Source organism: Labeo rohita, chromosome 22, assembly GCF_022985175.1.
Source record: "Labeo rohita strain BAU-BD-2019 chromosome 22, IGBB_LRoh.1.0, whole genome shotgun sequence".
Lineage (NCBI taxonomy): Eukaryota > Metazoa > Chordata > Actinopteri > Cypriniformes > Cyprinidae > Labeo > Labeo rohita.
This window is the reverse complement of record NC_066890.1, coordinates 42,850,853-42,874,593: the sequence shown is the minus strand read 5'-3', so window position 1 is coordinate 42,874,593 and position 23,741 is coordinate 42,850,853. Positions and strand designations below refer to the sequence as shown.

The window sequence follows — 23,741 nt, the reverse complement described above, 5'->3', positions numbered from 1 at the left end:
ATATATACATACATACATACATATATATATATATATATATATATATATATATATATATATATATGTATGTATGTATGTATGTATATATGTATATATATATATATATATATACACGCACACACACACACTTTTTCCCCTCAGACTATTGTTTTAATTTGTGGCTCTGATTTTTGTGTTTGTACACCATGTGCAAACAATTAAATACGTGAATTTCTCATGTTCTATGCTCTAATATTTGCTTATAAGTTATAAAATAAGTTATAAAACACAGAAACGAGAACTCACCTAATGCTGTTTACATTGAGTCACATGTTACTCCTACTGGTCACATGATTTTCCCTTCACAACATTTAGCTTCACTGCTAGCAGCTTTGCAAAGATGCAACTCTTGTGTTACAAACTGCAAACTGAAATTCCTAACAACAGGCACGGAAATGAAGTCGAAAATGGTTTGTTTGACACTTTGTGAAGTTTCATTTCATTTCGACCCCCACAAGATATAACAGGATTGAATTTAGCCCTGAGCCCTATGAGGTTTCCTGTTTGATGGTAGCCTATAGACTAAAACATGGCGTCACTTATTTTTTCTGACATTTTAGCGCAAGAAAAACTCAACACAAACACTACATACAAAAGTAAACCATTTTACATATGTTTTTACATTAATAAACAACACTAAAAGATAATATTAGTAGTGTAACACAATGCGGCGTCATTGGCTTTACTCGGATGTGCACCGCGGAGTGGACGAGCTCCGTTTCTCAGAAACATCTACGTCACATTTCACTGGCAGTTTCTGATTCGTTTCTCCCACGTTGTCACAAGCACAGACGCGCGGTGAACCGTCACATCCCTTTACCGACCGGGGCGGGCTCTCGGTTACCGAACCCTGTCGAACCGGGGCTGTTTGGTGTTGTTTTGATCCGGGATGGCGTTCATGGAGCAGCAGCCGCAGCCGTTGTCCGGCAGGAAGCCGCCGTTGGACGACACCGTGCCGCTGATCGCCGTGATCGAGGCCAGCCAGAGTTTACAGTCACATACGGTAAACAGAACAACCGGAGCCGTGCGGACTGCTGTTCATGTTAGCGGAGACGCGGACGGTGTCGGTTAGACCGATGTGGATCCGTTAAACCTTTAACATCGAGTCTAAATATGCGTTGAAATGTCGGTAAAATAGGTTTGAAAGGGGCTTAAAGTTATGTTGTATGTCGTTTTTTGACGTTTAACGTTATTTCTCGATTTTTTTCGTTTATTAGTATCAGATTAATCGCATTTAGTGTCATTATAAGATGAGTTTTTCTTTAGTCGTTTAATGTTAATGTCAGTAAACAAAAATTAGCGTCAATTTAGTAAAATGTAGATAGTTACTTGATAGTTTGTCGATTAGTGTTGGATTAATTGCGTTTAGTGTAAGTATAAAATGAGTTTTTGTTTAGTTGTTTAATGTCAATAGTCAAATATTTGCGTAAATGTATTAAAATGAAGATAGTTGCTTGATAATTTCTAGATTAGGATCAGATTAATCGCATATTCTCAGTATAAGATGAGTTTTTGTTTAGCCTAGTCATTTAATGTTAATGTCAATAGTCAAAAATGTGAGTAAATTTTGTAAAATGTAGATAGTTGCTCAATAATTTGTCTATTAGTTTCAGATTAATCGCATTTAGTGTCAGTATTAGAGTTTTTGTTGAGTCGTTTAATGTTAATAGTCAAAAATTAACATAAATTTAATAAAATGTGTATTAGTTGTTCGATAATTTGTTGATTAGTATCAGATTAATCACATGAGTTTTTGCTTAGTCCTTTAATGTTAATGTCAGTAGTCAAAAATTTACATGAATTTAGAAAAATGTAGGTAGTTGCTCTGATTTGTCGGTTAGTATCAGATTTATTGCATTTAGTGTCAGTATAAGATGAGTTTTTGTTTAGTCGTTTATTGTTAATGTCAAAAATTTGCGGAAATTTAATCAAATGTAGATGTTTCGTTGTTCAATAATTTGTCGATTAGTATCCGATTAATCGCATTTTGTGTCAGTATAACATGAGTTTTTGTTTAGCCTAGTCATTTAATGTTAATGTCAGTAGTCAAACATTTACTAAAATGTAGGTAGTTGCTTGATAATTTGTTGATAAGTATCAGATTAATTGCATTTAGTGTCATTATAAGATGAGTTTTTGTTTTTCGTCATTTAATGTCAATGTCAGTAGTAAAAAAATAGTGTTAATTTAGTAAAATGTAGATGTTTAGTTGCTCGATAATTTGTAGATTAATATCAGGTTAATCGCATTTAGTGTCCGTATTAGATGAGTTTTTGTTTAGTCGTTTACTGTTAATAGTAAAAAATTAACATAAATTTAATAAAAATGTATATGATTAGTTGCTCGATTATTTGTTGATTAGTATCAGATTAATCACATTTAGTGTCAGTATAAAATGAGTTTTTGTTTAGTCGTTAAATGTTAATGTCAGTAGTCAAAAATTTGCATAAATTTAGAAAAATGTAGGTAGTTGCTTGATGATTTGTCGATTAGTATCAGATTAATCACATTTAGTGTCAGTATAAGATGAGTTTTTGTTTAGTCGTTTATTGTTAATGTCAAAAATTAGCGAAAATTTAATAAAATGTAGATGTTTTGTTGCTCAATAATTTGTCGATTAGTGTCCCATTAATCGCATTTTGTGTCAGTATAAAATTAGTTTTTGTTTAGTCATTTAATGTTAATGTCAATAGTTATAAATTAGCGTAAATTTAGTAAAATGTAGATATTTGCTGGATAATTTGTCACTTAGTATTAGATTAATAGCATAATAGCATAGTGAGTTTTTGTTTAGCCTAGTAATTTAATGTTAATGTCAGTAGTCAAACATTTACTAAAATGTAGATTTTATGTTGCTTTATAATTTGTTGATAAGTATCAGATTAATTGCATTTAGTGTTGGTATAAGATGAGTTTTTGTTTTGTCGTTTAATGTCAATGTCAATAGTAAAAAAATAGTGTAAATTTAGTAAAATGTAGATGTTTAGTTGTAAGATAATTTGTCAGTTAGTATCAGTATAAGATGAATTTTTGTTTAGCCTCGTCGTTTAATGTTATGTAATGAACATAACTGACTTTAAAAGAAAGTAATATGTAAATTCATTTCGATTTAATCTATCAATTTAAAAATGTATTAATATTAAAGTAAACAAGCATTTAAAAAAAAAGATCTTGTCTACTGTAGATCTCATGTGACATGTAAACCAGTCTGGATCCGTTCTTGTGGATTTACAGGCGGAATTGAAAATTTATCATTTGCATTTGTGCTGAAAGACATTTCCTCTTGAAACCGAAGCCACAATAGATACGAGTGTTTCCTTTCACATTTATTCATCTGTTCGTTTCTCATAGTCGTCTGTATGAAAGTGCAATCTAGTAAACCGCTTTCAGTTCTGAGTTAGATAAACTTTACAGCTTGTTAAATGTTTCTTTTCATTTTAGAGAAAGAGAGAGTAGATTCAGAGTAAATGAACAACTTGACCTCAATCATCATTTATATGATCAACTATTTAATGTTATCTTGTGAGGTAAAAGTCACAATGTTAATGTATCTTAAGATATGAGGAATGTGAAAACAGTCAACCACAAGAACGGATGTGATCTGAAATAGAGTTGCGGATGGAAACTGAGAGGTTTTTCTCTTGTTGTAGTCTTGTGGAAACTATTAGGTGATGATTTGAAGGAAAGTCAAACATTAATAAGCATGAGAAGTGGTTGTAAGCGTCAGGGTCAGTTTGAGGTTGCTGAAGGGTTTTTGGAGACTGTTACATTTGGCCTTTTCACTTCCTGCTTTGGACTTGCTTCACAATTCGGCTTTAAAAACCACAAATCCGTGACAACATGACTTTGGTCTCTTGAATGCCCAATATTGTGAAGAAGAAGTCAGTAACAAACAATGGGCTTGTTTAGGCTGGTTTCTACTAGTCCAGACTGGACTAGTTGGTGTTTTTAAGGGTGATTTGGAGGCTGAAGAGCAGCTAAACCATTTTTTTTCCAGCAGGGTCTTTATTTTATTACTTGTTTTAATGTATATTTGCTGCTGTGGATTGAGTAATCATTGTTTTTCTCTGTTAACAGGAGTACATCATTCGTGTACAGAGGGGAGTTTCTACAGACAACAGCTGGACTGTGAGTTAGATCTGTCTGTCTGTCTGTCCATCTCTCTGTCTGTCAGTCAATTTATCTCTCTATCTGTCCATCTTCTGTCGGCCTGCGAATCTATCTATGTATCTATAATCTTCTGTCTGTCTGTCTATGCATCTGTCTATCCATATGTCTAATCATCTCTCAATCTATCTATAATCTTCTGTCTGTCTATCCCTCTGTCTATCCCTCTGTCTGTGCATGTCCATCCATATGTCTGTCTCTCTGTCTGTCTATCTATCTAGCTAGCTATCCATCTGTCTGTCTATCCATGTGTCTGTCTGTCTGTCTGTCTGTCTATATGTCTGCTTGTCTGTCTATCTGTCTGTCCCTCTGTCTGTGCATGTCCATTCATATGTCTGTCTGTCTGTCTGTCTATCTGTCTATTCCTCAGTCTATGCATGTCTATCTATCTATCTATCTGTCTGTCTGTCTGTCTGTCTGTCTGTTCATATATCTGCCTGTCTGTCCCTCTGTCTGTGCATGTCCATCCATATGTCTGCCTGTCTGTCTATTCCTCAGTCTATGCATGTCTGTCTGTGTGTCTATTCGTCCGTCTATTCGTCTATCCATATCCATATCTGTCTGTCCCTCTGTCTGTCCCTCTGTCTGTCCCTCTGTCTATGCATGTCTATCTATCTATCTATCTATCTATCTATCTATCTATCTATCTATCTATCTGTCTGTCTGTCTGTCCCTCTGTCTGTCCCTGTCTATGCATGTCTGTCTATCTATCTATCTATCTATCTATCTGTCTATCAATCTGTCTGTCCCTCTGTCCATGCATGTCTATCTATATATCTATCTATCTATCTATCTATCTATCTGTCTGTCTGTCTGTCTGTCTGTCTGTCTGTCCATATGCCCCTCTCTCTATGCATGTCCATCCATCTGACTGTTCCTCTTATCTGTCTATTCCTCTGTCTATGCATGTCTGTCTGTCTGTCTATCCGTCTGTCTATTCATCTATCCATATTTCTGTGTATCTGTCTGTCTATCAGTCTGTCTGTCCGTCCGTCTTTCTGTTTATGCATGTCCATCCATGTCTGTCTGTCCATCCATGTCTATCTGTCTGTCTGTCCCTCTGTCCCTCTGTCTATGCATGTCTATCTATCTATCTATCTATCAATCTATCTATCGATCTATCTATCGATCTATCTATCTATCGATCTATCTATCGATCTATTGTCGGTCTGTCTATCTATTTATCTCTCTCTCTGTCTCTCTCTCATGTTTGAACTTGTCAGAGTGATTGATTTTAGTTTTGATTTTCGCAGGTCATCCGGCGATACAGCGATTTTGACATGCTGAATAATAGTTTACTGGTAAGTGGACCATTAGAACAAGCCTGCGTTGGAAAAACATCACTTCCCGTATAAGCGTTTGACAGCTGCTGCTTCAAAATAAATTGAATAGCATTGCACTGTCGTTTGAACACCAATGATTCACTCTTGCTGAGTCCTCAAAAACTCACATGCCTCAGAAAGCTTTTAACATTAGCCTTCCCATCAGTGAAAGAGTAACTATGAGTCAGTCTCTCTGTTTCACAGATCTCCGGCCTCAACCTGCCACTTCCTCCTAAGAAGCTGTTAGGAAACATGGACCGAGAGTTTATAGCCGAGCGGCAGAAGGGTCTTCAGGCCTATCTAAACTACATCACACGTCACCACATCCTCTCCAGCTGTGAGCTGGTTAAAAAGTTTCTCGACACTAACAATTACTCCGCAAACTACACAGGTAATGCAACCAGGTCATAACACTAGAAAATGTGTTTTTGCATCAAAGTTGTTTGTAAATTCCTTCCCTTCAATCCTTTTTCAGAAATAGCCTTACAGCAGGTGTCCATGTTCTTCAGATCCGATCCAAAATGGGAAGTTATTGAGCCATTAAAAGACATTGGTGAGTAAAGCAGTTCAGTTACTTCCTTCCAGTTTCGTTTTATATTGTATTATAAGGTATTTTATAAAATGATATTTTATTTATTTTCATTGTTTATATGGGACAGAATTGGCTTTAACATTTACCATAAATGGTTACACTGTCAACCTTGATACGTCACAACTATAAAAGTTAATGATCTTACTTTTATTGATTTGTTTCTCTCGGTGACTCAGTTTATATATATAGCGTCAGGCATTGGTTCACTTTGACACATTTAGTGCTCTTGACAACTTGACGGATTTCAGAGGCTAATGGGAAATTTTTGATTCTCTAAATACAACCCGAGTTTCACAGCCAAGACAGCCAAGAAGAAACCTGCTCTTATTTTCTTTCAGAGAGAGATTCATTAACAAAGCTTTAACATTTACCTTGACCTTCATCATTTTACCCTAAAATTAAAAGGAAAATGGGAAATTATAGATGGTTTAAAGAAAATAATTGCTATTTGTAGGACTTTTTCCCATTATAACATTATTTTTTACCGAAAAATTAAGCAAATTGTCATTACCGTAATGCAAATTGAAAATCTCATTATCATTACTGTAATGCAAAATATGCTATATAATTTCACATAAATGTATGTTTCTTAGACATTGTGTTTTATGTTTAAAAAAAATATATTTTTTTTTATAACGCTTTAGTATATATAAAAATGTTTTTACAGCAATGAAAATGTAAAGAAAATGTGCTTATCTTCGATTAAATTAATGCTACAAATTATAATGTTTTTATTAGGGCTGTCAAATGATTAATCGCAATTATTCGCATGCAAAATAAAAATTTGCCTTATATATGTGTGTGTAGTGTGTGTAATCATGTATATATAAATACAGACACATTATTGTATATATTTAAGAAATATTTACAAGTGTATGTATTTATGATAATTTTTATATATAAATATTATATATTATTATATATAAATTACAATATTTTGTAAATAACATATTTCTCTTAAAATATACATTCATTTGTGTGTATTTTTATATACATAATAATTACACACAGTACACACACATATATTAGGCAAACTCAAACTTTTATTTCGTATGCGATTAATCGTTTGACAGCCCTAGTTTTTTATTTTGTAATATTTCTTGGAAATGTGACATTTATACATGAAATGTATCCAGTCATCCCATATCTTTCTTGTCATAGGCTGGAGATTGCGAAAGAGGTACTTCTTAGTCAAAGACAAAGATCAGCCCAAAGACAAACAAGTGTTAAGCTGGGTAAGTTTCATTTTGACCCATAAACATGCAGTCCAAAACCTTTTTTTGGATACTCTTGCCCTGTTAATCCAGTACTTTGACCCTCAACTTGTTTCATTCCCATTATTGAGTAACCCTGATCAAGTCGACCACTTTGTTTGGCAGCACAAAGAACTTAACTAACCTACTAATCTCTGCTGACATATTTGTGTTCATTCTCTTCTATAATTAGCATTTTGTGACCTTTGTACTTACCAAAATACGTTTCTTTGTCAATTACAGGTGGATTTGGGTCCAGATAAGTTCCTGTCCGACAAAGATCTCCAGTCTGCAATGAAGCTGCTTCCAACTTTGTCTGTGAGTCTACTCTACAAAGATGTTAAAGGGACAGTTCACCCAAAAATGAAAATTACTCTATGATTTACTCAACTTCAAGCTATCATAAGTGTATATGACTTTTTCTTTCAGACGAATACAATTGGAGTTTAAAAAACGTCCTGGCTCTTCCAAGCTTTATAATGGCAGTGAATGGGTGTTGAGATTTTGAAGCCCAATAAAATGAATCCATCCATCATGAAAGTGCTCCACACAGCTCAAGGGGGTTAATAAAGGCCTTCTGAAGTAAATCAATGCATTTGTGTGAGAAAAATATCCATATTTAAAACTTAATAGACCGTAAATTATGGTTCATACAGTTTTAAATATGGATATTTTTCTTACACAAACACATTGATTTACTTCAGAAGGCTTTTATTAACCCCCTTGAGCTGTGTGGAGCACCTTCATGATGGATGGATGCATTTTATTGGGCTTCAAAATCTCAACACCCATTTACTGCCATTATAAAACTTGAGAGAGCCAGGACATTTTTTAATATAACTCCAATTATACTCGTCTGAAAGAAAAGAGTCATATACATCTCGGATGGCTTGAGGGTGAGTAAATCATGGGGTAATTTTCATTTTTTGGTGAGCTATCGCTTTAAGCAGAGCCGGCACGCTGTCGGGAATGAAAGAGCCTGTCTTTGTGCACGGACCCGAATGTTTGGATGTTTTGTGTGCGAACGCCGTCATGTGCTCTTGTTTTCCCTGCTTCCTAAACGTCAGCAGTCGTACAGCGAGATTAAGCAGATCACTGAGTGAAACACATCTCTACAAAAGACTCCATTAACGTGCAGTTGAAATCATGTAGACACCAGAACATAATCCACCCCATGACAAATTTGGTGTAGAAACAATTTTTGACCCAGAAATTGCTGGTAAATTTAACAATTAATTACAAAGACACAACAAGTAACATTTTGAATGAAACATTTTAAAATCTTGACTGAAACGGTATTCTGTGTTTTATTTATAACTTATTTTACAAAATGTTTTACAGTGTACAAATATATAGTCCAGTTAGTTTTTATTAATATTTCTTAATTAGCTTTTATTTTTTTATTTTTATTTCTGAATGTAATACAAGCATGCAGTTTAGTGAATTTTTTTTGTTTGTTTTTTTTTTTATTCATATTTTTGAATTCGCTGTCAAATAGGTATATTTAAGTAATATGTACAACAATGATGTTGTTAAATAGGAAGGCATAAAACTATCAGTAGTAATTTATAATAATTACCAAAAAAAAAAATTAATCCGAAGTACAGCAAAAACAGTAAAATTTTAAAATATTTACTATTTAAAATAACTGTTTTCAGTTTGATTATGTTTTAAAATGTCATTTATTCCTGTGATTTCAAAGCTGAATTTTCAGCACCATTACTCCAGTCTTCAGTGTCACGTGATCCTTCAGAAATCATTCTAATATTCTGATTTGCTGCAAAAAACATTTTTTTATTATTATTATATGTTGAAAACAGCTAGAATTACAGAGTAGAATTTTTTTCAGGTTTCTTTGATGAATAGAAAGTTCAGAAGAACAGCATTTATCTGAAATAGAAATTGTTTCTAACATTATAAATGTGTTTATCATCTTTTTTTTTTTTTTAAATAGTACAAATATTTCAGAATTTTTGCCATATTTTGGATCAAATAAATGCAGGCTTGATGAGCAGAAGAGACTTCTTTAAAAACATTAAAAATTGTACTGTTCAAAAACTTTTGACTGGTGTATTTCAGTTAGTTGCTAATGCTTAGGTTTTTTTTTTTTCATCAATTGATACTTTATTTTATTTCATCTTTATTTCAGAAATATTATATCAAAAATATTCTTAGTTTTAGTTAACATTCAATATGATACAGTTGAAAAGGGTTACTTGTAGACAGATGAGCAATCATATGGAGGAGTTCATCCGACGGCTGCATTCCAGATGAGCAGCTTAAAGCAATCCAACCGACATGCACGTTAAACAGGAAGGCATGACACAGTCGTTTCTGACCACGAGGCTCATGGGAAAACATGCTGGAGATCCAAATTCTAATTTCAACCCTAAAATTGTCTTTTGCATAGACATAAACATTCAAAAATCCAGTCTGGAGTAATTGTATGTATCTGACTGTTGCTGTTTTTGTATTTTTCCATAGCATTCAAACATCTCACCCGTCAGTTTCGCTACAACCAGTGAATCGTCGGCTCTAGTCATTCGAGTTTTCAGCGAGAAGGGAACACTTAGGGATCACATCTGCAAGGTTTGCTTTCTTTTACTTGACTGATCAGCAATGTATTAACATACTTGTATTTCTTATAATTAGGGCCCGAGCATGATGCGAGAACCCTATTGGAATTGCTCAGATTCTTCTTTTTTTCCAAAATGAATCGCATTTTTGAGGGCCTAAGCATGCTCGAAAACTCATGAAACTTTGCACATGCTAAAAGTGGTGAAAATTTACATCTGATATGGGTTTCACAAGTGGGTGTGTCAAAATGGCTCAATAGCGCCACCTATAAAAATTTCAACAAGTGCCCCTCGAGCTATGTTTCACATACATGTATGAAATTTGGCAGACACGTTACACACCAATAGCTACAAAAAAGTCCCTCAGTACGAAATCCGAAACCCAACAGTTTTCTCAGCAAGTTTTGTGCTGTTTTTGCCATTTTCAGGCGTTGTATTTAAACAAACTCCTCCTAGAGATTTACACAGATTAACACCAAATTTGGTCAGTGTAATCTAAAGCCCTTGGTGATGTTAAATTGCGAAAATTTTCGTTGAAGGGCGTGTCTGTGGCGGGCTGTCAAATTTTGATGTTTCGCCATGGGAATAGAAGCCATACGATGTCTGATCTGCCCACGTTCACACGTTCGATAAGAATTCTGGCCTGAACACATCAAGGCCAGTTTTTCTGTTCTATTAGCGCCACCTGCTGGCAACAGAAAATGACTTGTTTTACACCAACTTAAACATGCAATGCACCAAACTTCATATGTTTGATAAAAGCACTGGCCTGAACACATCTACATGCCAATATCCAGTTATAGTCATAGCGCCACCAGCTGGCAGCAGGAAGTTTGGCACATATAAATGACTTTGACATATTTCTTCTATATTTACCACTTTAAATGCATATCGCTCACCGTTCGCCGTTTTCCTAAAGCCACGTGTGGTGGTGAGCCTGGGTGCGAGCGCCCTTTCAACTCGCGTGCAGCTTTAATTCTGTCTTGACTTTTGTCGATCCTTCAGGTGAAGCCCAAAGAGCCCTTTCTGAAGAAGTACTGCAATCCCAAAAAGATCCAGGGTTTGGAGCAGCAGCAGATCCGAAACTATGGAAGACAGATTCTGGAGGTTTGGTTAACAGTTGATTGTGCTTTTAAAGAGATAGTTCACCTAAAAATGAAAATTCTGTCTTAGTTACTCACCCTCATAACCTTCGTTCATCTTCAGAACACAAATTAAGATATTTTTGATGAAATCCGACAGCTTTCTGACCCTGCATAGACAGTAACACAACTGACACGTTCAAGACCCAGAAAGGTAGTAAGGACATTGTTAAAATAATGTAACGAAGCTACTTCATAGTGTGTTGACGCACGGCAAAGACTGACCTCGGAAGCGAGGAAATTAAGAACTTGTTATTTTTGTTTTCTTTGTGCACCGAAAGTATTCTTGTAGCTTCATAACATTACGGTTGAACCACTGATGTCACATGGATTATTTAAACTATGTCCTTACTACCTTTCTGGGCCTTGAACGTGGTAGTTACGTTGCTGTCTATGGGTCGGAAAGCTCTCGAATTTCATCAAAAATATCTTAATTTTTGTTCAGATGATGAACGACGGTCTTAGGGGTTTGGAACGACATGAGGGTGAGTAATTGAGATGAGCGCTGTAGATATTTTTCAAACGTCCTTTTTAAACCGCTATGTCCAAAAGTATTCAACCTCTGCTTTTATTCGATTTTTATGTCTTACCATCCATCCACTGGGTTTTATACTCAAGAAATTATAAAGAAAGGTTCAAGTTTGAACACTGCTGTCAGTTGTTTGCATTCATTATCCAACCAACAGTGATGTAGTTGTAATATATGCATACTGAATTGACTCTGGCATTTATTTGAATACAGAATTATATTTGTGTATTATTATCTTTTTTGTTTTGCATCTGTTTATTCATCCATCCACATATGCTTTGTTCAAAAATTTGGAGTCAGTAGATTTTTTTGTTGTTTTTGAAGAAAATAATACTTTTATTTAACAAGAATTCGTTGATCATAAGTGACAGTAAAGACATATATAATGTTACAAAATAATTCTCTTTCAAATAAATGCGTTTTTTTCCTGTTTTTAACACTTGGTTCATCAAAAAAATGCTGAAATATACATGTATCACAGTTTGCACAAAAATATGAAGCAGCACAGCTGTTTTCAACATTTATAATAGTGAAGCAGCAAATCAGCATATTAGAATGATTTCTGAAGGATCATGTGACACTGAAGACTGGAGTAATGATGCTGAAAATACAGCTTTGATCACAGGAATAAATTGCGTTTTAATATATATTAAAATACAAAACATCTATTTTAAATTCTAAAAATATTTCACAATATTACTCTATTTTTGATCAAATAAATGCAGCCTTGGTGAGCATGAAAAATGTTAAACTCCTAAACTGTTCTTTTGCTGCCATGCTTCTTTCTGGAAATGTAAATATGTAATTTCCTGCCATTACGTAAATATGTAATTTCTGTTTTATTCCAGGCACTAAAATTTCTCCATGACAAGGGTTTTCCATATGGGCATCTCCACGCGTCTAACGTCCTGGTTGAGGAGAACACGTGTAAATTGTTGGATATAGAGAATTCGTTACTGGGACTGCCGTCATATTACAGACCCTATGTAACACAGTTCAGGAAAATTAACGTAAGATATTTTTAGTAGTCGGTGATTTAAATATTAGTCATTAAAATGTGTGGTGTTGATAAACTGATGTTTTTTCATTTTATTAGACGACAGAAAGCATAGACGTCTACTCGTTTGGACATTTGCTTTATGAAATGACGTACGGACGCCCGCCTGACGCTGTGCCTGTGGATCAGTATCCTCCACCTCCGTTCTCATCCGTAGGTCAGTATGATTTTCTGTTCATTTTATACTGTAAATGTTGATATAAAATATAAAAAAAAGAATTTAAATATGCTTAATGTGTTTCAGTTTTATACAGTAGTTCTATACAGCAGTAATCCAAAAGTGTGTTGTGGGTCAGATGTTTATAGTTGATGGTTTTCTGTAATGTGTAACCACTTGTTTTCTGTTTTCCCATAGTCTCTGTACTTCAGTCCATCCTGTCCACGGAAGCTTGCAAAACGGGAATGCCAACCGTTTCTCAACTCCTGCAAACACCGTGAGTTGCAACATTCAGGCCTGCTTGTGCACAGGAGTGAATGTTACAAAATTATCTTATTCCTTTTGGGACCAATAACATTTTTGAAATTAGTTTACATTTTTATTTGAAATCTATATATTTTTTTTTCCCACACATATAATTTTCTCACATAAAACTATTTTTTGTGTTTTGTTTTTTATATATTAGTTGTTTATATACATTACTTGTTTATTTTTGCATTTTATGTAATGCACTTACATTTTTTTCATATAATTTACATTATTTTAGAAATAAAATTAGTATTGTTATTATTGATAAGAATTTGTTTATTGCATAATATGAAAATAATGTAAAACTGCAAAAAAATAGGTGTTATTTTCTTTACGCAAAAGGTAATTTAATATCTTATTCCTTTGGGGCCAATAACATTTTTATAATTAGTTAAAACTTTATATATAATTTTTCCACATATATTTTTTTATATAATATTTTATTTGTTTTTTATATTATTATTATTTTTATTATTATATTTTATGTTACATTTTTATTAATACAATTTTTTAAATTATTTTTCATTTTTATTTTAAATATTATTTTTCTCACATATATTTTATATAGCACTTTTTGTTGTTTTATTATATTTTTATATATTACATTTTTACATTTACATTTCTTTGTATAATTTAGAAATAAAAATTTCTAGGAATAAAAAAATAAATTTTAGAAATAGTTTAATGCATAATATTATGAAAATAATGCCAAATTGCAAACATTAGGTGTAGTTTTCTTTATGTTATTAAATATTTTACTCCTTTGAGGCCAATACAATTTTTACAATTAGTGACATTTTTTTTAATATATAATTTTCCTCATATGTTTTATGTAGTATTTTACGTGGGTTTTTTTTGTTGTTTGTTTGTTTTATTATTATATTATATTATCATATATATATATATATTATATTGCATTTATATAGTGTTTTGTTTGTTTTATTATATGTTTATATGTTACATTTTTATTACATTGTTTAAATTAGATCATTTTATATTAATTTTATTATTTTTCTCACATATATTTTAGCATTTTGTATATTTTTTGTTGTTTTACATTTACATTCTTTCATATAACTTAAAAATATTATTTAAGAAATAAACTTATTATTATTGTTGTCATGAGTTACTTTGATAATTGCATAATACCATGAAAATAATGTCAAATTTAAAAAAAAAATCTTATTCATTAGGGGCTAATAAATTGTTTTCAATTAATTAAAACATTTATTACATCATTTTTCTCGTATATTTTATATAGTATTTTATATGGGTTATTTCTTGTTACTTTGTATTTTTTATATATATGTTACATTTTATTTATTTTTCATATAATTAAAATTATTTTACAATTATATTATCGGCATAATTGTCATGAGTTATTTAATTTTATTGCTTAATATCATGGAAATTATGTAAAATTCCAAAAATGGGTGTCATTTTCTTTTCGCAAAATGTAATTTAATATCTTTGATTCCTTTGGAGCCAATACAATTTTTTTTTTATGTAATTAAAATTGTTTTAGAATTAAATTATTGTTTGGTTTATTGCTTAATATCATAAAAAATAATATCAGATTGCTTTGGTTATAAAAAGTAGTGTCATTTTCTTTACTCAAAATACAATTTTCTGTTTTCTTCCAATGATTTTAGGGTGAAATATGACCAGAGTTGTTTTTTTTCTGACAAGTTTTGTGACATTCATCAAAAGAGTGATGTGTACAGAGCATGAAGTCTTCATTTTATGACTAAGTCACGTTATTGTGAATCCAAAGCATGTGGTTTTCTTCTTTACTGTGGTAATTGTGAATGCTGACATTGTTTAAAACTGAAGGACGAACTGAGTTTAACTGTCGTTTTAACAGGTTATTCAGTGACGTGTCGCTGTATAACTCGGAGAAACCCCAGTTTAAGGTAAAGGAAACAAACTGACCAAAACCAACCAAACCAGATTTTGTTTTTACTAAATACTTGGTTAAATCTTCCTTCTTTCCAAACTCCAGATCAGCTCCAAATTAAAGGAGGCTCTGAAATCGTCCAAGGAATGCTTGGAGAAGCGCTTAGTGGAGGAACAGAGGACGGTGAGCGCATTGCTTTGTTCACTTTCTGCTTTCTTGTGCAACAAACGTTTAGTTTGGCTTACTTGCGAAACATTACACAACCATGTCGCAAACACAAATTCCATCATTTCAGTCTAGAAAACTTGACTTGATTTCAGCTGAATAAAATGCAGTGCTTTACAACAGGAATTTCCAAAAAGCTTTGTCTTAGAAGACTTGTAGATTTTGGTTTTTATGTAACCGAAACCTAATATGTTTTCAGATCCACCAGCACAAGAGGCTGACGCGAGCGCAGTCGCACCACGGCTCGGAGGAAGAGAAGCGGAAAAGGAAGATTTTGGCCAGAAAGGTGTGTGCTTTACCAAAATTATGATTCACAATGAACCACCACACTGTTTTGTGCTAAACATAATGGTTGTTAAAACCAAAACGTCTATTTTGGTTTCAGAAATCGAGACAGTCGACGTATGAAAACGAGGAGGAGCTTTCTGTCAAATACAATAACAACTCTGGTAGGTTTCATTTATTATTCAGTTATTTTCTTTATTAAGGTAACAGTTCACCCAAAACTGCACTCACCCTCAGGCCATCCAAGATGTGGATGAGTTTGTTACTTCATGAGATTTGGAAAAATGTAGCATTGCATCACTTGCTCATCAATGGATGTGAGTGGGTGCCGTCAGAATGAGAGTCCAAACAGCTGATTAAAAACATCACAATAATCCACAAGTAATCAAAACAACTCTAGTCCTTCAGTTAACATCTTCTGAAGTGGGAAAACTGTGTTTGTAAGAAACAAATCCATCATTGAGAATATTTTTTACTTCAAACTGATGCTTTCGGCTGAAATATGAGTCATCTATTCGTAATACTGCTTTTTCCAGTGAAAAAGTCATCTCGTCTGAATCAGGAGAGAAATATGCTCATATTAAGTACCGTTTACGAGCGAAAGTTTCTTATTATTTTGGCCAAAAGCATCAAAATGTGTTTTTTAGAAACATGCAGCTTTTCACTTCACAAGATGTTAACTGATGGACTGGAGTTTTGTGAATTATTGTGATGTTTTTATCAGCTGTTTGGACTCTCATTCTGGCTTTTTTTGGGGTGAACTGTTCTTGTAATAAACAACAGTACATTTAATGCTGAAATTTAATGTCACATTTTCTTTTTTGGGGGGATTTTAGAAGTATTTTTTCACCATAGGGAATTTGAAAAAGTCTTGAAGGTCAATAAAAAAAAATCCAGCAAATCAAAAAAAAAAAAAACTAAATAAATATATAAATTACCAATACTAAAAATAGTGACAAGTACAATAAAAAATAAACTTATGTAGCAGATCTCAAGTTTAAAAAAATAAATAAATAAATACAAATTACCAATACTAAAAATAGTAAAATAAAAAAAAAAATCCAGCAAATCTAAATAAATAAATTACAAATACTAAAAACTGTGAAATTACAAAAAAAAAATACAGCAAATAAATGAATAAAAAAATTACCAATATTAAAATAGTGAAAGTACAATAAAAAAAATGCAGCAAATCTCAAGTAAAAAATAAATTAATTAATTAATTAAAAAATTACCAATACTAAAAATAGTGAAAAGTACAATAAAAAATAAACTTATGTAGCAGATCTCAAGTTAAAAAAAAATAACTAAAATAAATAAATACAAATTACTAATAGTAAAAAAAGTAAAAAAAAAAAAAATGCAAAAATCTCTAGTACAGAATGAATGAATGAGTGAATGAATGACACAGCTGCAAGTAACAAAACTGTGACCTCTACTTCACATTGGTCTATTCTGGAAAAGGGGGCGGGGAGCAGCAGCTCATTTGCATTAAAAAAAACATTCACAAAAACAGCATGTTTCTGTTTCCACTCAAAATTTTCAAAATGATACAATAAATGATCTGTGGGGTATTTTGAGGTGAAACTTCACCTGAGACTTGTATTAAATCTTGTAAAATACATAATACATCGCCATTAAATGGCTTTTTTGCTACTAGAACTCTTTTGTTGAACTTTATTATTACCTGATTCAAGACGCATCTCTCAGTATATAAATACACTAAAAGAACACAGTAAAAATATGAAGAGTTTGGTACCAAAATGCAATAAACGCCTTTTTTTTTACAAAATTGAGTTCTTGCCAAAATCAGTATTGTATCTGGTCGGTACTGAAAAGGCAGTTTTTAATTTTACGCAAAATGTGATATCCGCGGTATTATTCTGTCATGTTTTCTCCGTTTTTTTCCAAACCGTGACAAACACGATACATTCGCTCAGCCAATCACAGCGCAGCATTTCACGCATTGTAAACAGTAAAGGCTGCGTTTTGAATACACACCGCATCCTAGTTTTCAACGTTGAGTAATGTATCACAGACATATCTGACATATCCTTTCATAAACAAAGTGTAGAGAGAGTGTAAATAAGAGATTCACTGAGCAGTGTAGAGAGTTTCGTTGATTATAATTTTGTGAGATTGTGATGAACTAAGATGAGTGACAGCTTTTAATTATTTTCAAGGGAGTTTGTAAATGAGATACTGATTTAATACACTAACTTTAACACCACTGCCAGATTTTGCTCTGTTTTATCGTCAAAAATAGTTTGAAACAAAGTCACAACTGAGCTGCTGCGCATCTCCATTCAAACACAGCGGTGTTTCGTTTACGAATGAACATGCGTTTTGTAGTAAGTCAATGACTCAATTACACATTCATAAAAAGAGTCACTTGCTTTATTCCTGAATTATTCAGCTGTTTGAACAAATCAAATGAATGATTTGATTCAGTAATTAAATCAGTGACTTACCGCCACCTACTGGCAGTATTAGTTTCATTTTTATCTTCTTTTTAGTTATTAAAATCATTTAATATTTCTATGTTTAAAATAGTATATTTAAAACATTAATCTCAACAAGAGTTTATGAATTTGACTGCACTTATGCCATCTCTGAGCCTCATTAAACATATGAAAATATACTTAAAAGCCACTTTTGTGTTCTTTTGTGCCACCTCTGTAGTACAAATGAATTTTGTTAATACTGATTTCATTTGATTGTCAACTTATTCTTATTCTGTTGTTTTAATTAGACATTTTATAAATATAAGCTTATAAAATTATACAATTTGACAAAAAAGATGACTTTTAATAAAGTTAAAAAAAAAAAAAAGCCATTACAAAGATAACAAAATTCCCCTTTAATTCACTTTAAGGAGTCAAATATCACCTCGTAATGGGAATTTTTGATCAGATTTTTTGATTATTGATTAGAAGGTGCTCCTAAAAATTTGACTGTGCTCCTAAGTTTTTTAAAGTAAGCTTAGACCCCTAATGGATTTATTGCATTTTGGGAAAAAATGGTCAGTTTTTATAATAAATCTTTGAAAATCAAAATCTGGATTTGAATTTTCAATGTAATCTTGCCACTTTCTTGGTAAAGAAAACACATTGTTACTCAAATTAATTCAAAATGGATTTATAGCGTTTTGATATCAAACTCTTCATATATATATATTTATCGTCTTCTAGCAGGTTCTGGGGCGAGTTCACCTCCAACCTGCCCGTCCTCACCCACACCTCTGCCTGGATCAGGTACGTCCTGTTTATAATGTCCCGTCCATCCTCAATCATTATGTAAAATACATCAAAAGAGTTTGTTTTTGCCCTGGTTTTATCCAAACATTCCCTTTCCACAGCCAATATGTCCATACAGTTAATCATTTTCCTAGTATATCACATATAAATCTGTATTTGTTGCATGATGTGGTAAAATGTTTCCGATTGTAACTCACCGTCGCATTAACATCTGTTTTTTTTCCCTGTCAAATAGACACCTAATCTTTCTCATTTCCATGATCAATCATCAAATTCCTCATGAAATCAGTTGCAATCTCCATTCATCTTACCAGATCATAATCATCCGATGTGTCGCCTCATTCTGATATGATCAGTAACTTGTGTGTGCCTCTCTCTCTCTCTCTCTCTTATATGCTGTCTTCAAAACTAGAGCATGCGCCATTTTGAACGTGTGTGGGGTAAAGTAATTCAATAATAATAATCTCTTTCCACCGTAAAGTTGCAGCTCACCCTCCCTCAGTAGTACATTCGGATTCCCCACAGCAAGACTGTTGCTCATCAATATTTATGCATGCAAATGCATGCAAATGAAGGCCGTCCAGACACTTTTTCAGCCTACTGAGAAGGGTTAATGCAACTTTAACAGTTCACAATCTGCAATTTTCTACTTAGGCACAACATTTGCTTCATTCTGGACTTTTTAGGGCTCTTAAATTCTCTTTTTAACAACAAACACTCTGGTTTTGTGGATTGTGATGGTTGCACAGTGATAAAATGTTTATATTAGTAAATGATAATACTTGTTTTTAGATGCTATTTTTATATACTCTTTTGAATGAGGAATAAAAACAGAATCGTGGTTTTTAAAGCAATTAGAAGTGAGCACGACTAGTGCATTGATGATACTTGAATCTTGCTGGTTAAGAAAGCATGAGTCATGCTGTCAGCACTAATTTCCAAGAAGGTTAATGGTCAGTAAATGTGCACAGTATTGACAAATCAGTATTTAAAGTCAATGTGAAATGGCAGTTTGCTTTCTAGTATTTGTAGTTCTTATATAATTAATGTTTTTAGTATCATGATATTTTTTAAAACAATATTTACTTATGAAATATAAAGGTTTCAAATATAATAATTAATTATGTAATTATTTTTTAACAAATATTTTAGAAGTATTTAATAATGAATAATTATAATGTATCATAATATATTATAAAATATTATTTTATATTGTATATATTATAAAACTGTTATATCATAATATATTGTATATTTACTTATTAAATGAATTACATATTTGAATTATAAATATGAATGTATAGTTATCAATTATGTAAATAATATTCGCCTCATTATAATGTATAATTTTAAAATATTTTATATATTATTATAAATTTATATACTATAAAAAACATTCATAATATGTTGTATATTTAGTAATAATTACGAATATTTAAAGTATTTTTAGATTGTATATATCCGAATTATATTTTATATCATAGTATGTTTCTATATCATACTATATAGTATATTTATTTATAAATATTGCACGTTTTATATTTTTGATGATATGATTAATAATTATGTTTTTGTAAATGTTTATATTTTGAATATTTCATTTTATAATCAGTATAATTAATGATATAATTAATAATTAATCGATTTTTTTTTAAATATTCTTCAAATAAAACATATCCAAATAGTCAAATAATTAATAAATGAATGTATTTGAAATAAATGTTTTAAATATAAATCTTCAATTAATTGTACAATTTTTAGATTAAACAAATATGAATTTATAATTAATGATATGACATCATGATGATCATTATGACATATAATTATGATATATTATGTTATATATTATAAAATACCATACTATAGAAAACATATTCATAATATATAGTATATTTATTTATTAAATAATAATTATATTCCTAAATACTTAAATGTCATTTAATAATGAATAAAAATATAATTAATAATTATAATGTATCATAATAAATTATGTTTTGTCATTTTATATTATTTTATATATTATTCTAAAATTATATACTATAGAAAACTTATATTCATAATACATTTCCTTATTAAATAAGTATTTTAAGTATTTTTATATTTTGTATCTGAATATATATTTATATTTTATATCAGTATGTTTTCTTTTTTATCAAATATATTGGTATAGCATAGTGTGCTGGTATTATATTATTATTAAATATTCATATTTTAAATATTACATTTTGTAATTAATAATTGTATTAATTAAAATGTTATAAATGTTATATTTAAAATTTTTCAACTTGTTTAACTTATTATGTTTTTGTTTTTTTAACTAATTATATAAATAATTTTTATATTTTTATATTGCAATATATTGTGTACTTGAGCATTAAATATAAATAAATATATAGATAATTAAGAATTATAAAATTATGTTAAAAATATATTTAAATGTTTTAAATTAGTCATTCAAATTATCTTTATTATATTTTTATTATTTTGCATAATTATATAATACATTTTTATATTTTATTTCACAGTATTTTTGCAATTATGCAGTATATTGCAATATACTGTGCATTACATATTAAATATATATATAGAGCTATTAAACTATTTCATGTTGCCTTTAAATGTTGCCGCTTGGGGTAAGTGCATCATTCTGAACGCCTGTTGTACTTTATCACTTCCTGTTTACAAACTGCACTGCATTACTGGTTAGTTACATTCGACATAACTAAACCGTCCTAGTTATATTCAACCTGACTGACCTTTTCCTCTGATTCCCGCAGGAGCACCTCCAGCGCCTCCCGTTCCTCCCCCCGCTGCTCCTCCACCTCCTCCTCCTCCACCTCCTCCCGGGAACGAACCCGCCCCTCCGCCCCTCTCGCCTCCCGGTGCCAACGGCGCGGGCAGGAGCGCCCTCCTCAGCTCCATCCAGTCCTTCAACAAAGGCAAACTTAAAAAATCAGAGACTGTTGACCGCAGCGGCCCACGTTTGTGAAAAACAAAAATGACGTTCGTCCTTGTTTTAGTGCAATTCGTCCACTCGAAGTCTTTTAGCAAGTGAAAAGTGACTGTTTGTACCTGAACCTGTTTGTTTTGTTTTATTCACAGCCCTGCGTTTTTTGTTTTGTTTCGTTTTAAGCTGCTCGACGTAAACTGAACAGTTCTGTTTGTACCAGCTGTCCTATTTAAAAAAAGGATTCACGCATTTGTTCGAACAAAAAAAGTTGGTGGAGAATGCGGGCACCACATTTAGTATGAATGATAACGTAACTGGATTTTATTGACGGTTCATAAAAACGAGTGATTTTTGACTGACGTTTTAATTCAACGTCGGTTATGGTTTATTTCGAAGGGTTTGGGATGAAGCTTTTTAAGCGTTTGCCACATTTACCATTGTGCCTACAAAAGCTGAGAGCGTTCTTTGTTCTCGTTTTTTTCCTGCGGAAATTTCGAACTACGTCGTTCGCGTTTTCTTTCAGAACAAAGTAATATTTGCATTCCTGTTCTGCAAGATCACAATCAATACGTTGCACAAACAGCGACATTTATGCGATGCGTTTATCATTTACGCCCCTTTCCGTGATTGTATCGTGGCCATTGTGATGTCACTTACGCCGTCTAATCCTATTGGCTGTTGCAGCCTGGTAGAGAATTAAAGGCCAATCAGAGACGAGCAAGTGGAGGTAAATGGAAGTGATTTCTTGTTTTGCACACATATGAACTTCTGTAATTCATATTCATCGCAGGGTCCCGTTTGTAATCTAGACCGATGTACAGCAATGCACAATAGTTCATCTTTTGCTCCTGTAACTCATTTGTATATAGATTCATACAGACACTGAAAACATTACAGCTAAATACCGTAATAGATATTCCCGAATTTATCGTGGGAGATAAGTTGAAAAATGTTTTTGGTTTCGCTACAGCACTTTACCACTGAATATTGAGCAGTGGTCTGGAGAAGAAGAAATCTTCTAAAGTTTACACAGAGATTTATGTATGTCCGAGGATGGGAGAGGAATCGATGTGTTTGATAATGAAGAAAATGCCACTTATTTTCGCCTCTGTACAGTTGCCACAAACGTTGTTAAAAGCACTGGAGGTGAACGTCCTCAAAATGCTACGAGATTGTTTTCCCTGTTCTGAAAAAAAACTTGTATTGGCAATATTTTAAAAGACTGGTATTGTGCTTTTAGTTGTGAACATTGAAGTAAAGACATGGAACAGATCTGTGTGGTTTATTTTCTTCTTCAAACTAGTATAAACTAATGCTGTATTAATAATATTATAATTATATAACAATAATAATAATAATAATAATTTATTATTAATTATTTATTTATATTTATTTACATTTATTAAGTAAAATATATAAATTATATAATAAATTGCAGTTATATTATAACTATATTATTAATAAATAATATAATTCTATAAGTATAAAGTATTATATTTCTAATAAAATTATTTATATTGTTTATATATAATGAATTTATATTTCTAATAAAAGTATATTATTATTAATAATTATAATATTTATATACACATATCTATATCTATATATTATATAATTATGATATATAATAGTAATAATATAATTATTTAATTATTATTATTATTTAATCTAATTAATAAAATGGTAAAATATTATAATTAATAATTGTTATTATAATTCTAATAATTATTATAATATAACATTTATTTGTTTTTATTTATTATTAATTACAATATTGTATAGAAATTACATAAATACAATTATATATTATATTATTAATAAATAATTATATATTTATAATGAAATTTTACAATAAATGTATAATTTTATTTATATATTAATTATATATATATTTTGAGAATTTGAAAATTATTTATATTATTAATTATAACATTGTTTATATATTATATAATTATTTGTTATAATTTATTATTATATATATAAT

At 31.4% G+C, this 23,741-nt stretch overlaps 1 protein-coding gene across 4 annotated transcripts; it reads left to right on the top strand.

The window, feature by feature from the left end:
- Positions 1-763: 763 nt before the first annotated feature.
- Positions 764-23,029, top strand: pxk (PX domain containing serine/threonine kinase). Of its 4 annotated transcripts, none has more exons than XM_051094111.1 (19): positions 766-1,042; positions 4,117-4,167; positions 5,460-5,507; positions 5,733-5,919; positions 6,004-6,081; positions 7,282-7,355; positions 7,617-7,691; positions 9,858-9,962; positions 10,955-11,056; positions 12,469-12,630; positions 12,717-12,834; positions 13,033-13,111; positions 15,008-15,056; positions 15,146-15,223; positions 15,465-15,551; positions 15,651-15,714; positions 18,745-18,804; positions 19,220-19,247; positions 21,585-21,806. In XM_051094111.1, the coding sequence occupies exons 1-18, from the start codon at positions 929-931 to the stop codon at positions 19,234-19,236; spliced, it is 1,548 nt and encodes a 515-aa protein (XP_050950068.1). In that variant the 5' UTR covers positions 766-928; the 3' UTR covers positions 19,237-19,247; positions 21,585-21,806. The 4 variants fall into 4 exon arrangements, with proteins under 4 accessions (XP_050950066.1, XP_050950065.1, XP_050950068.1 ...); XM_051094110.1 differs by having other exon boundaries at positions 767-1,042; positions 18,742-18,804; XM_051094109.1 differs by lacking the exon at positions 19,220-19,247 and having other exon boundaries at positions 764-1,042; positions 21,585-23,029.
- The last annotated feature ends 712 nt before the right edge of the window (positions 23,030-23,741 follow it).